Source organism: Palaemon carinicauda, chromosome 33, assembly GCF_036898095.1.
Source record: "Palaemon carinicauda isolate YSFRI2023 chromosome 33, ASM3689809v2, whole genome shotgun sequence".
Classification (NCBI taxonomy): Eukaryota; Metazoa; Arthropoda; class Malacostraca; order Decapoda; family Palaemonidae; genus Palaemon; species Palaemon carinicauda.
Genome location: NC_090757.1, coordinates 50,314,916 through 50,329,787, shown reverse-complemented (window position 1 = coordinate 50,329,787; position 14,872 = coordinate 50,314,916). Strand labels below are relative to the sequence as shown.

The 14,872-nt window shown below is 34.3% G+C and overlaps 1 protein-coding gene across 1 annotated transcript; it reads right to left on the bottom strand.

Moving 5' to 3' along the window:
* Positions 1 to 1,479: 1,479 nt before the first annotated feature.
* LOC137626167 (uncharacterized) lies at positions 1,480 to 7,845 on the bottom strand (the record flags this gene model as incomplete). The annotated part of the gene is made up of 3 exons (XM_068357245.1): positions 1,480 to 2,794; positions 6,206 to 6,280; positions 7,648 to 7,845. Coding segments are annotated over 3 exons (1,113 nt in total), but the record flags the coding sequence as incomplete, so codon positions are not given.
* Between the last annotated feature and the right edge of the window lie 7,027 nt (positions 7,846 to 14,872).

Sequence of the window (14,872 nt, the reverse complement as noted above, 5' to 3'; positions counted from 1 at the left end):
AATAGTTTGTTTGAGAAGTTATTACAGTTATTCAAAGTTTCTATTTTTTAACAATTTTCTTCCTCTTTGACGTTGTCAGTCTCAGTTTTGACGCTGGTTGAGAATATTACTTATCAATAAATTTTTTTGGCATACATTAAGAAAAATTATTACTCTATTAATCTCATTTATATATTTTTTCTATTTATTGCAGTTAAGTTTTTTTTTTATTCACAAATTAATTTTTCATTTATTCGTTAATTGCTTTTTTTTATACTTGGATAAATGAGTCTGGCTATAATAATTTATTTGATAAGTTATTACCATAACTTCAAGATTCTATTATTTCCTGAGTTGCTTTCAAATAATATTTTCCATTCATATAGTTTTTAATTTTCCAGCAGTTTTAATTACAGGATTTTATCTTTTTATCTATTTCTTTTGATCGGCGGTACTCTTTGAAAACAATTCCCGATCATATCATGTTCTTTTATATGATTTTTTCATAAAAATAAATGTTTAAATTGGACTTCTGTAACCATGTTCATTAGCTGTGTTTAATATATTTTATTAAATAGAATTGCTATTAAAATCATATTCTTTTATATCTTCTCCTTAACTTTTATATTATGTTTTCCTTATCATTCGCAATATGTAAATAAAACAATTTGATTTTGTTTTTCTTTCTCTCATTTCGTAATAATATTCACGAAGGTAAGGGGAGCGTAGGGGGGGAGGGGGGGGGGGGGTACTTCTTCCACATTACCCATAAAAGTAAAGGTACTGAAAAATTACATGAAATTCTATTTCACCTTTTTTTTTTTAAGACTCTGGATTACATTTAGTTCTCAGCCAGATTTTATTTTTACCATAGACTCCATAACACCTATCTTCTGCTTTCCATTCTTTGCCCAATTTTTATCAGTTATTATTTTTTTATCTCTTTTTTGGCACCAATGACTTAATAACAAAACATTATTAAAATGGGTTTGGCTGTGTGGCATGGTTGCAATGACCAAGATTTGCTTAAATATGCAATTTTTAATGTTTTCATATTTTTATCTCTTTCTGGCAAGAGCCTGTTATCAATTTTGATTTTGTATTTTTCAGTCATTACCAAAATGCCACCAGAGTCCCTTTAGAGGTTCATATTTGGTTATCTAAGAAACAACATATTTTAAGAAACAAACATATATTATTATTGTTATTGTTATTAATAATATTATTATTATTATTTCCCATCTCGCTCACATGACAAAAAAAAAATCATAAGAAGAATAAGATGAAAGAATAACACATCCAGAATAAAGAATATTAACATTACTCTCAAATAGGTTGAAGACATGCAATTTTTTTATTTGTCTTATAAAAGAAAAGTTGAATGAATTAAGACAGAGGAGAGTTCATTGAACGACAATAACATCATCACGATCACTAAGTACAATGTGGTAATTAATCCTTAATTATTTACGGTTTAATTCGGTTCACTTTTGTATCATCATCATCATCATCATCACCAACATCACCATCATCATTGTCACAATTTTTCTATGCGTGTTTTCTTCACCTCTTTCCATTCGCGTCACTTTCTCCTGTTGTGTCTCTACGAATTTCTAACAAGAGGAGAATCAAAGATGCACGCACGCAAACACACTCACAGACGCCACATGTTTTCTTCAAATGGTTCATTTTAGTAAGGATCTTTTTATATGGGAAAAGGAGGGTTGACGGGTTGGGGGTGTCTGGCTGGTTGTGAGTTGGAAGGTGAGGGGGCCCTGTTTACTATACGGATAGAGACCATCAATGGGGAAAATAATAATAATCCTAATTAATGAAAAACTGTCGATGACAGGAAAAGGGGGTAGAAGGAAGCTGAGAGAGAGCGAGAGAGAGAGAGAGAGAGAGAGAGAGAGAGAGAGAGAGAGAGAGAGAGAGAGAGAGAGATAAAAAAGAACAGTTTGTTTAAGATGCTCTATCAAGATGAGACCTCCTCACTTTCATTCGTTATCTTCCCGTTTTCGTGTAATTTTTCCTTGGTGTTTGTCTCCTGGCAAAAGGCGGCGGCGGGGAGCGAAGAAGTAGAAGATGAATAGTGTGGTCTTTCGGCGGCCTTTGGCCCTGTGGTCGGTATTGATGACGATGATGAAGAGGAGGAAGAGTTTGATAATGGCGATGATGTGGATAATGATATTGATGGCGCGGGTGTTGACAAGACATTCAAGGATCCCGTGGGACCACTGCCACCCCCGCCCCCGCCCCCACCACTGCTACTGCTGCTCGGAATGATGGTATGTGAGGAGGGCGTGACAGAAGAGCTGGTGATGTGTGCCACGGGACTGGTGGCCACCTTCGGAACGGGGCTTCTTGACCCGTAAGCCTTCGGGGGCGAGATCGGCCCCGATATGGGCTTTATAAGGGAGGTAGAGGTGGGCGTGGGGAGAGGGTGCGTTTTGGGTGGGCTCAGGGACCTTGCTCCTGATGGGGGTGGGTTTGCCCGAGGGGGCGAGGCCCCTGCCAGGCTGCTTTTGTAAGAGCCGCCGATTGGCGACGGCACGAACTCCTTGATGACGATGCGATCCTCGAAAGTGGTGGTGCTGTTAGAATCACTCTTGCTGAGGTCCTCGGGAACATCTGACGGAGGCGGGGGTGGTGGGGGCTGGTGGTGGTGATGGTGGTGGTGGTGGTGATGATGATGTGTTGAAGGAGGAGGAGGAGGTGGAGGTGAGATCACCAGACGGCCGCCTCCTCCCCCTTCCCCGGTTCCGTGAGAGGTCTCGTCGCTGCTGGACAGGTCACTCGTTGCCCCGTTGCTCAACTGCAAAAGAAATTCGGGAATTAACTATAATTTGGGAATTAATAAATTTTAAAATAGGTGTATTAAAATTTTTAGGCACTTAGTAGTAGTTTTTTTTTTCTTTTTTTTTTTCCAAAATGTAACAGTAGATACATGATTTCTCATCACAAACATTTTTTTGCACAAGGAAAATATTGTTCAGTAAAGTTGAAATACCTTGAAAAGTTTCTATGAGAGTGTTATGAGTCTTATAAGTGTTCTCTGAAGGATTTCTTATTCATTATGTAAATCGTTATGTAAAATGCAAATGAAAATCTAAATATTAATTTCTTATAAAAAGTAATTTAAAGATCAATTTTTGTAGTTGAACTATTATGATATTCGAAATTTATTCACATCAAATTATAAAAATCATATCTTAAGTTTAATGTAAAATTCCGGCAACGAGAATGAATTATTATTATTATTATTATTATTATTATTATTATTATTATTATTATTATTATTATTATTATTATTATTATTACCGTTTTATTTATATATCTCTGATCTCCCTAACCACTGTCAGTGTTCTAATCTGTATATAAATACTTTAAAGTAAATAATAGATCTTGAAATACTCACTCACATACAATATTTATACACACACACACACACACACACACACATATATATATATATATATATATATATATATATATATATATATATATATGTATGTATATATATATTTATATGTATGTGTATATATATATATATATATATATATATATATATATATATACATATATATATCGCTTTCTGAGTCAGGGCCACGCATACTAGGTTGATTTGCTGCGAGCTATCATGCAAAAGTCTCCCCCCTTCACCAATAAGCAGTTGGCCAGGGTGGTAATGAAAACTGGCCAAACACCATACATGAATAAGGACATGTCTGAGGCATTTGTCTTGCTTACGTATACCTAAGTACTTTTGTGTAGTGAATCTAATTGTTTACACACACACACACACACACACACACACACGTACAAACAAAGAAAGCAGTAATTGCGAAGAGCATTCTTTCTCACGCAGCCAACGGGTTTACGGGTCAGCGTACCCGGCCAAGAGCGGAGAAAACCGTCGGGCACGAACTGATTAACAAGGCTTTTTCCGTGCATATATGATGCGTACGTGAACGTGCACCAATCCGCCTGCGTGACTAGATCATCCAGCTGGTTTTTACGGAGTAGCAATTAAGATGGTAGGTTGATATGAGACTGGGGTAATAATAATATTGATGTTACTTATTGTAATATGTTGATGTTATTGTTATTATTAGTATCATCGTTATTGTTGTTATTTACCTGATCGTATAATAATGTTCCCATTTGCTCAATTATTCTGGGCAAAATCAATGTACAATATTTTGTGCTTTTTTCCGTTTTGTTTCAAATATTACACGCTTTTTTTTTTTTTTTTTTTTTTTTATAATATCATGTACTTGGTAGTATGATGAGGGGAATGGGGGATGGGGTTCCCAAATACAACATGGTGGTGGGTTGGGGAGCTCTTACGGCCACGTTGCATTTGAAGGAAGGATTGCGATGCATTTGAGGTAGCGAATGTTTTGTTCTTATTGGTTAGTTTATTCCTCTGCCTCTGGCCTTAATGTATATAAATGGAGTGGGTGGATAATCCTCGATGTTTTGGGGAGGGGGGCGGAGGCTGACTCTAGTTGTGGGTAGGGGGGCGGTTCACCGCTCCGCGAATCTTGTCTTTTGTTTTACCAGTTTCTTTGTTATAAACGGGTCAATATTAACGATTCCTTTTTGCTATTATTATTATATTTATTATTATTATTATTACTAGCTAGGCTACAACTCTAGTTGGAAAAGTAGGATCACGTAAGCCCAAGGGCTATAACGGAAAAATATCCCAGTGAGAAAAGGAAATAAGGAAATAAATAGGCTATCTGAGAAGTAATGAATAATCAATATGAAATATTTTAGGATCAGTAACAGCGTTAAAATAGATGTGTCATACATAAACTATGAAGAGAGATTTATGTCAGTCTGTTCAACATGATAATATTCGCTGCAAATTTGAACTTTTGAAGCCTCACCGATTCAACTGCATGACTATGAAGTTCATGGAAATTGTGTTTTAGACAAACCACAACGGAAAATGGAAATAACTTTTTGAAAGCATTAAAACATAGTTATTAAACTGAATGTGAACTTGCCGACTGGAGTCATTAGACTGAATTTGAAAGTGACTGGTGTTTATTCTTTTCCTTGAGCCAACTAATGTTAAGGACTCGTTTAATTCTTTTTTGTTTTTGGTTATTTAATTCGCTTTGTTTCTGGTATCTGACGATGTGATTATTTAAATTTTTGACAATTTAATAAGCATATGACGTATGATTCATATGACGCATAAGTCTTAGTTAACTTCACCATGTATTACCTTTTTTTAGTTCTTGAAATTTGAGTATTTTTTTTCTATGATATTTCAACTTTTAATAAGAAAATTCAACATGCAGTGTATATATATATATATATATATATATATATATATATATATATATATATATAAATATATATATATATATATATATATATATATATGTATGTATATTATATATAATATATTATCATTAGTGTTTATATATATATATATATATATATATATATATATATATATATATATATATATATATATATATGATGTACCATGCTTAATACGAATTGTCCAATGATGAAGCAAACTTATTTTTTATCATTGATTTTTTAGTTAAAATGTTTAAATACTACCATTCAGTAAACTAATTTTGAATGAATGAATGAACTAACGATGAACCAATTTTAAAGAGAATTTATACAGTGAAGCCTCCTAATGCAATATAGATAGATCCTTCACTGCTTTACTTTTCTTTCCCTTGATAGGATGTATATTCTATTTTTTGAAATATTTTACATTTCTTTTGGTTTCCATCAAATTAAAGATAAATAGATTTGGAATCCAGGTTTGGAGAAAGAATAAGAAACAGTCAATGACTTTTTGGAAAGTCCACCTACCAGCCTAGGTGTACTTGCTTCACCTAATAGAATTTGAAGGAAGATGAGCTTTGTTTTAATATTATTGTTGAGCGAAAATGTTGTTTTGTAGCTGCCTTTGAGAGAGAGAGAGAGAGAGAGAGGAGAGAGAGAGAGAGAGAGAGAGAGAGAGAGAGAGAGAGAGAGACCCCTTTAAGGTTATCTGAATTAGCGGAAAGGAAGAAGCTAGTCTGTAAAAGTCTTTAAAATAATTAATTTTGACTAGTGTTTGGTGACTAGTCCTTTCAGATAAAACGATTAAGAGAGAGAGAGAGAGAGAGAGAGAGAGAGGAGAGAGAGAGAGAGAGAGAGAGAGAGAGAGAGAGAGAGAGAGAGAGAGAGATCCTTAGCTTACCTGAGACGGGCTTGTTGGGGGGCTGCCCCCGTCGCTAGGAGCGGGGTTGGCGGTGGAACTCTCGGCACTCAAACCCTGTATAAAGAAAGGAAAATAATCAGGTATCAGAAATGAAATACTCCTGGAATTTTTAGGTCTTCGCTTCTATTTACAGGAAGTAATTATTATTATTATAATTATTATTATTATTATTATAGTTTTTCCTCATCGAATGTAATTATTATTCTTATTATTATTATTATTATTATTATTATTATTATTATTATTATTGGTATTATTATTGTTATTAATATTACTATTATTAATATTATTATTACTATTATTAATATTATTATTATTATTATTATTATTATTATAATTTTTTGTCATTGTATTTATTTAATATTTTAATGTAGATTTATTATTTCTATTGTTATTATTATTATTATTATTATTATTATTATTATTATTATTATTATTATTATAATCGAATGTAAAGTTGATTGTTTAAGCTACGTAATATATTTAAATTGATGTGAATTATATTGCTTTCTCCACAAGACTTTTTAAGGGGAGGTGAAGCCCAAACAGAAAATCATATTTACTCTATACAATCGTATCCAGCTGATATATGATTTTACTCAATATTTGGTAATTATGATTTTTATTCCACCCTCCCATAGTTATTTATTTATAAAGTTATGAGTCGTCTTATTTTACATTTTTGTTAAATACTATTATTCCAATACAAATTATGGATCTGTTTTTTTTCTGTTCAAGAGGCCATCTTCATGTAATTTTTATCGATTGATAATGTTTATTCTTAAGTTAACAAAATCCAACCTCATCTAATACTAACTGTAACTGATACTTAATCTATTTTATTCTCTGTCCTTGTATCTATTCCCAATCTCTTCTTAGAAATTTCCTGTATGCCAGAACATTCATCCTTTTTTTTTTTTTTTTTTCGTAAACCACGTTTTTCCTAATTCAGTATAAAACATTAATTAAATCCTAACACTTGATTATTGGAGTTGCTATTAATCACCTTGTGGTAAACCCCTTTCCATATAAAACATTGAATAAATCCTAAACCTTTAATTGTTGTTGTAACTGGTGCTTACCTTGTTTGTATTTTTTTTTTTAATTCACTATAAAACATTAATTAAACCCCAACCCTTGATTATTGGTGTAAATGTTATTTATGTTGTTGATAAACTTTTTTTTTTCATAATTCACTTTAAAACATTAATTCAATCCTAAAACTTTAAATATTGTTGTTGTTGTTGTTGTTGTTGTTTATGCTGGTAAACCCATTTTTACCTAATTCACCGTAAAACATTAATTAAATCCTAAATTTTTAAATATTGTTGTTGTATATGCTGGTCATTTTATTTTCATAATTCACTATAAAACATCAATTAAACCCTAAGCCTCTAATTATTGTTGTTGCTGTTGCTTACCTTGTTATGCTCTGATGAAGAGGATGAAGAGGAGGAGAGAGCGTTAGCTCCGGAGTTGGCAGCGCTAGAGGAAGAGCCAGGCTTCTTCTTACCAGTGGCTGCGTTCTTATGCTCAATGGCCTCAGCGTTGGTGATCCCGTCCTGTTTCTTCCACTTGGTCCGTCGGTTCTGGAACCATATTTTCACCTGGAAACCAGACGAAGTAAAGAATCGGTAATTGGGTTAAGGGTTCGTTTTCAGGCTTAAGTTTTACGATTCTTTTTTTTTATTCATAATGTAATTGAGTATTCGTGTTGGTATTAATTTTGTTTTAATTATGTTTAGTGGAATTACTAAATATTATTGAAATTATTATAATTATGAAATAATCATTAAAATTATAGTTATTGTTAATCAAATTATTTAGAAAGTGATCGTTTTCGTTTGTTTATTTAATTTTGTTATAATTTTGTGGTAATATATCTATATTTTTTTCGGATGTAATAGGAATAAATACAATTATTCTCAGGCAATTAATAGGTAGATTATTTAAAGAAATATCATCTAGTTATATTTATATTAATTATCTTAAGCTTTAATTCATTAGTGACAAATTAATAAGAATTTTTTTCCGTACTAATTGTTTTTTTGGGGTAATTTACGAAGATCCTTAGTTGAGAAATAACATAATTTGCCTCAATATTTCCCCATGAATGGCAAAAGCAAGGGACAGTGACATCGCCATATCAAACAGGACAATGCCCTAGAGACTGACCATATTAACATATGATCAGCTCCCAAGCCCACTCTCCACCCAAACTAGGACCAAGGAGGGCTAGGCAATGCCAGATAGACTTATAGGCTCCCCCAAACCACCCATCCTTAGCTCACAAGGATGGAGAGGTTGCAGCGACTAAAGGAACTAACGAGTTTGAGCGGGACTTGAACCCCAGTCTGGCGATCACCAGGCAAGGTGTCAAATCGACAATGAAAAAAAAAATGATAATGATAATAATAATAATAATAATAATAATAATAATAATAATAGGGCTAATAATAATAAGCAACTCTTCTAGGAGAAGGGCACTCCGAAATGCAACCGTTGTTCTCTAGTCTTGGTTAGTGCCATAACCTCTGTACCATGGTCTTCCACCCACTGTCTTGGGTTAGAGTTCTCTTGCTTGAGGGTACACTCGGGCAAACTATTCTATCTTATTTCTCTTCCTCTTGTTTTGTTAAAGTTTTTATAGTTTATATAGGAAATATATATTTTAATGTTACTGTTCCTGAAATATTTTATTATTTCCTTGTTTCCTTTCCTCACTGGGCTATTTTCCCTGTTGGATCCCCCGGGCTTATAGCATCCTGCTTTTCCAACTAGGGTTTAATCAGAATATTACTGCTTATCCATTTTGTATATATTCTCTCGGCTAATTAAGTGATTTTTTATATTCATTAGTCATCAAGAAGAATATTTACTACGCAAAGATAATCTGTTGTTCCCCAATAAACCGTTCCCCATTTCCCCATTCTCCATCTCCCCAAGATGCTAATAAATTATTCCCCATTCCACCTTCAAGAGAAAGTTCGACAGGAAAAGAAAAGGTTTAATGCATTTCCCGGCCACCGGTGAAGAGGCTTCTCTCTCTCTCTCTCTCTCTCTCTCTCTCTCTCTCTCTCTCTCTCTCTCTCTCTCTCCTCTCTCTCTCTCTCTCTCTCTTTTACGGAAGGTCAAGTTGAAGATGATGCACAAGTTATACCCCCTTACTACTTCCACCCCCCCTCCTTTCAATTTATTCCCTTTCTGGACGATAGATACCCCTTCCTCTCAATTCCCCTCACCCTCTTTCCCCCTCTCATCCACTTCCCCCTTTTCCCTTCCCCCTCTTTTGCCTTTCGTTTTTTGTCTTGGCTTTTTCTCTCGGTAGATTACCGAGATGCAGCGGAAGGATACAGTATTTTTATGTGTGTGTTTGTACACACATCTAACTACGTATGTATGAATGCGTGTGCGTAGCTAAGCAGGATGCTTCAAAGTTTCACGGAACTCTGTTTAATGTAAGTTTTCGTCTGTTTTAAGCGTCGAGGAACCATTTTTGCCAGGCCGGTCCAACATCGGCCGGTGGATTCTGTCAGAGTTGAATAAAAGATCATGGAAGCGACGAGGTTTTCTTTGAAGTGAATTTACTTACTTTCTACTTATAACTAAATGAATCACTCTGTTATACTTTTTTAAGTAAATGTGATTTATGATACATACACTTTAGGTATTTGTATAATCTCCTTCACCGTCTTAAAGAGTGTAGCGATGAGTTATGGATAATAATTTTTGTTGAAGGTGCTGGTTCTTATTTATTTTTTCCTCTAGTTTTTATTATTGAATTACATAATTGACAATTGGATTGAAAGGTGAACGGAAATATATTGGTAAACAAATTGAGTTTTCAGTTTTTAGTGTCTCTTGATTATTTGATAGTGATAAATCAAATGCATGGTGAAGTTACATAAAATTAAAATTATTTGAGAAAACTTTACCTGCACGAAAAAGATAATGTTTATAAATTATTATATTACTCAACATTGATGTATTTCAAAACAACAAACTTTCCCTTAATTTTTCCTTCATCGGCCACAATCGTCTGCTTTCATTTTATGGTAGGAGGAGCATTAATAACTTTCATGTGGCCTTTTATTTGAAAGTTAAACTTTTATCGGTTTCTTCGAGTATATTGTTCATTAATGTTATAAATACATTTTTCCATGAATATAATTGTAAATTCTCCTAAACTCTCTGTTATAGAATTCTTATAGACTTCCGTCTGAATTAAAATGATAATAGAAAAGTGTGAATTGAAATCATAATAAAGAAAAGTCTCATTTAAAATCGCATTTAAAAAAAAAGATAATTAAAATCCAGACTAATAAAAGTCAGAATGCATTAGAATCACAATGAAGAAATGTCAGAATTATAATTACAATGAAGAATTTGGTGAATGAAAATTACAATGAACTTTGTGAAATAAGATTATTATGAAGATATTTCTGAATTAAAATTACAATAAAAAAAACTCCGAAGTAAATCATAATCAAGAAAAGTGCGAATTATCATCACAATTAAAATAAAAAAGATCTGAATTAAAATCCCAATGATAAAAAGTCTGAAGTGAATCTTTGACTCAAGAAGGTATTAAGCTGCCTCTCCCGTCGGCCTCTTCATTAAGAAACATGCCTACGTAGGTGGTTAGTCAGGAGGTGCACTGTAGGCATTACTTCTGGGTTCTTCAGCACTACTTTATCTCTGTTCCCTCGTTCTTTCTTTCATTACTAGTGTACACAACCCGTCAAAAATGACGGCTGATTATTAAGATCGATATATACATATACACATACACACACACACACACACACACACACTGATTCAACCCTTCCCATCCCCCTCCCCCTATTATTATTATTATTATTACTTGCTAAACTACAACAGGCTAATTTGGGCAATTTGAGGGAGATTGTTGTTTCCCGAGTGGTGACCCGTCAGCGTGACAGGAAAGAAATATATACTATACACAGGTATATAGCCAGACACTTGTTCTTTATTATATATGGGAGATGCTGTTCAACCTCTTTAACTTTCACTTCATAATGTAACTGCTGGACTTTCCCACAAGCGTACGTTGACTCTGCATGGCCTCACGGTCCCCAACGCTGGGTTATATATCTAAAATCCCATAAATTTAAATCAAGAAAAATACAGTTGAATAGATATCATAAGCCACAGTAGACTTTATAATGTTAACAAAGATTGCCATTCACTATTATGGTTAAATCTTATATCAGATTTTTATTCAAGATTTAACATTTTTTATTCAACATTTAACATTTTTTTTTTCATTTTTTCTTTTATTTCATCACTTCCTTTTAATCAGACTGGCGGACAACGTGCGTCCGCTATCAAGGAAAGAGATGAAGTGCAAATTTGAATATCTTGACAATAAATGGAGTATGATGAGAATTTCGCTGAAGAGAAATAGAACAGCCCATTGATTATCCACATATTTCCACTAGTTTACGACTTACCCTTTAACGTTATTATGATTCTAAAGAAAAATTGATCTCGAGGAAAGAAAAAAACCACTATAAAACCCTTTAAGTGACACTCTTCCTTTCTGCCACAACGTGACAGATGTGAAGACGAGGGATATTAGAAAATTTTCTAACGAATGTTAGGCTCTCTCTCTCTCTCTCTCTCCTCTCTCTCACTCTCTCCTCTCTCTCTCTCTCTCTCTCTCTCCTCTCTTCCTATTTTCATTTATAAAATGATGCAGGATACATTTCTTCGCTCTTTCAGAGAGAGAGAGAGAGAGAGAGAGAGAGAGAGAGAGAGAGCATTTCAAGTGGATCACATCTAATAAGACACAATTCTCAAAAAAAAAATGTAATCCAATTCCAATGTCAGACAATGTTATTCATTCGCGATATTTCAAACTTTATCTTCGTTTCTTAAGATGAGAAAATCAATTGTCATGTTTATATTTATAGTCTCCTTATTCGGTTTAATCTTTATCTAATTCAGTATAAATCTCTCTTAGTCGTCTTAGTTAGTTCTCTCTCTCTCTCTCTCTCCTCTCTTCTCTCTCTCTCTCTGGAAAAGCAGCTCATATTTATCAATCTCTTAGACGCCCGTCCAAATCCAGTTTCACAGATAATAATATACCTTTTTTTGGAGAGAGAGAGAGAGAGAGAGAGAGGAGAGAGACGAGAGAGAGAGAGAGAGAGAGAGGAGAGAAGAGAAACGGGAACAAGCTGTGACATTCCTAGAAAAAGGTTTCTCTTTGTCATTTCTAGGATAAACTCGTATAATCATCCGCTGCCAAATGTTGGTCCTAAACAGCGGCTGCTTCGCCGGGTAGTTGAATCGTGATGTTAATCCCCAAGGCTAATAAACGTGATCCTTTCTCTCTCCAGTTTTCTTTAAACTATCGCCCTAACTACCCTGGTTAACTAGTAAACCAGCGGTAGACAAGGTAGTTAAAAGACTAACGGATGGGGATTATTCCCCACTCCCCTCCCCCCCCCACACCTAAGTCGAACCCCTGCAAGTTAGCGGAAAATAGAAGTAAGATGCGATTGTTGAGAGAGGGGAAAGTGAAGGGAAAAATACGAGCGGGGGGGAAAAAGAAATGGGGAGAAAATAATGCCGAGTAATGCCGATAGATGGCGTCATAACCACCGCAGATAGAGCTTGAAATGTGGCCATTATTGAATTGAAGACGCTGTAAAAGAGGCGTTTTATTTAGTGCAAAAGTCTCGTGGCCACCTGTTTTCAAATTCCGTTTTTTATCTTATGGCTTTCCATCCCGCTGAAGTTTTCTTTTTCCGAAGGAAAGAGAATTAAATTTACAAAACCTGATTTTGATAAATTGATTTGATGATGATTAATATCACTTAATGTTAATTGATGATTGATTTATCGATTCAAAATGGTCAACTGGCGTTACAGTATATGAGGTTATCCATGGCTGTTAATAACCCTGTCCTTCAAAGTGCTAAAAAAGTATATTATTCACCTCATTAGCTAAATTGGATTCAATATTTCCTTTTTATTTCTGGTATGATTCAGATTTGACTTAAATCCAAATCATACTCTTGGAACTTACCAGAGATTAATCTATGAATACTCGTGTACTTTTGCATTATTTGTTTATTTTGGCATAGATCATCTTTCAATTACGGTATCTCTCTCTCTCTCTCTCTCTCTCTCTCTCTCTCTCGTTACTCTCTCTCTCTCTCTCTCTCTCTCTCTCTCTCTCTCTCGTTAATCTATGAGTAACCAGATAGTGAGAGAGAAATACCTGTAAAATTAGATTTTAATATATCGTCATCTCATCATTACAGCTGTGACTTGTAGTTAGTTCTCTCTCTCTCTCTCTCTCTCTCTCTCTCTCTCTCTCTCTCTCTCTCTCTCTCTCTCTCTCTCTCTCTCGTTAATCTATGAGTAACCAGATAGTGAGAGAGAGAAATACCTGTAAAATTAGATTTTAATATATCGTCATCAATACAGATGTGACTTGTACTTAGTTCTCTCTCTCTCTCTCTCTCTCTCTCTCTCTCTCTCTCTCTCTCTCTCTCTCTCTCTCTCTCTCTCTCTCTGTCTCTTTAATCTATGAGTAACTATATATATATATATATATATATATATATATATATATATATATATATATAGAGAGAGAGAGAGAGAGAGAGAGAAGAGAGAGAGAGAGAGAGAGAGAGAGAGAGAGAGAGAGAGAGGAAAATCCGTGTAAAATGAAGTTTTTGATATATCAATATTGTTGCGACATGTAGCTAGGTCTCTCTCCTCTCTCTCTCTCTCTCTCTCTCTCTCTCTCTCTCTCTCTCTCTCTCCTTAATGTAGGAGTAACTAGGGGTTGAGAGAGAGAAATACCTCTAAAATTAAGTTTTGATATATCGCCACCAATACAGTTTCGACGTGTAGTCCCTCTCTCTCTCTCTCTCCTCTCTCTCTCTCTCTCTCTCTCTCTCTCCTCTCTCTCTCCTCTCTCTCATCATAGCTGAAATATCAGTGTTATGGGGTCAATTGCGAGCGTCGAGTGGTGGTTTTAAGGAGAGTCAGAAGCCGCATCTAATACCTCTTAACGAGTCGCCATAAACGGTTGACCCTCTGATAAGTGGGCCGTTTTCCTCGGGATTTATGGTGTTTACGCATTATGGTGAAAATGCGCCGCCCTTCCCCATGTCAAGGGGAAGAGCGAGGGAGGGGAGAGGAGGGGAGGGGGAGGGGATTGTTACTGAGGGGAAAAAAAGGATTTGGCAGTGCTTTGGAAATAAGTGGCTGGAAGTGGATTATAGATAAAAGGAAAGTGGTAATGAGAATCTCCCTTATATAACAAAGAGCAAGTCTCTCTCTCTCTCTCTCTCCTCTCTCTCTCTCTCTCTCCTCTCTCTTTCTCTCTTTCTCTCTCTCTTCTCTCTCTCTCTCTCTCTAATATATACTGTATATATACATGAATATATATATATATATATATATATATATATATATATATATATATATATATATATTGTGTGTGTGGTGTGTGCATATATATATTTATATATATATATATATATATATATATATATTATATATATATATATATATATATGTATATATATATATGTGTATATATATATATATATATATATATATATATATATATATATATAATACATATATAGATATATATATATA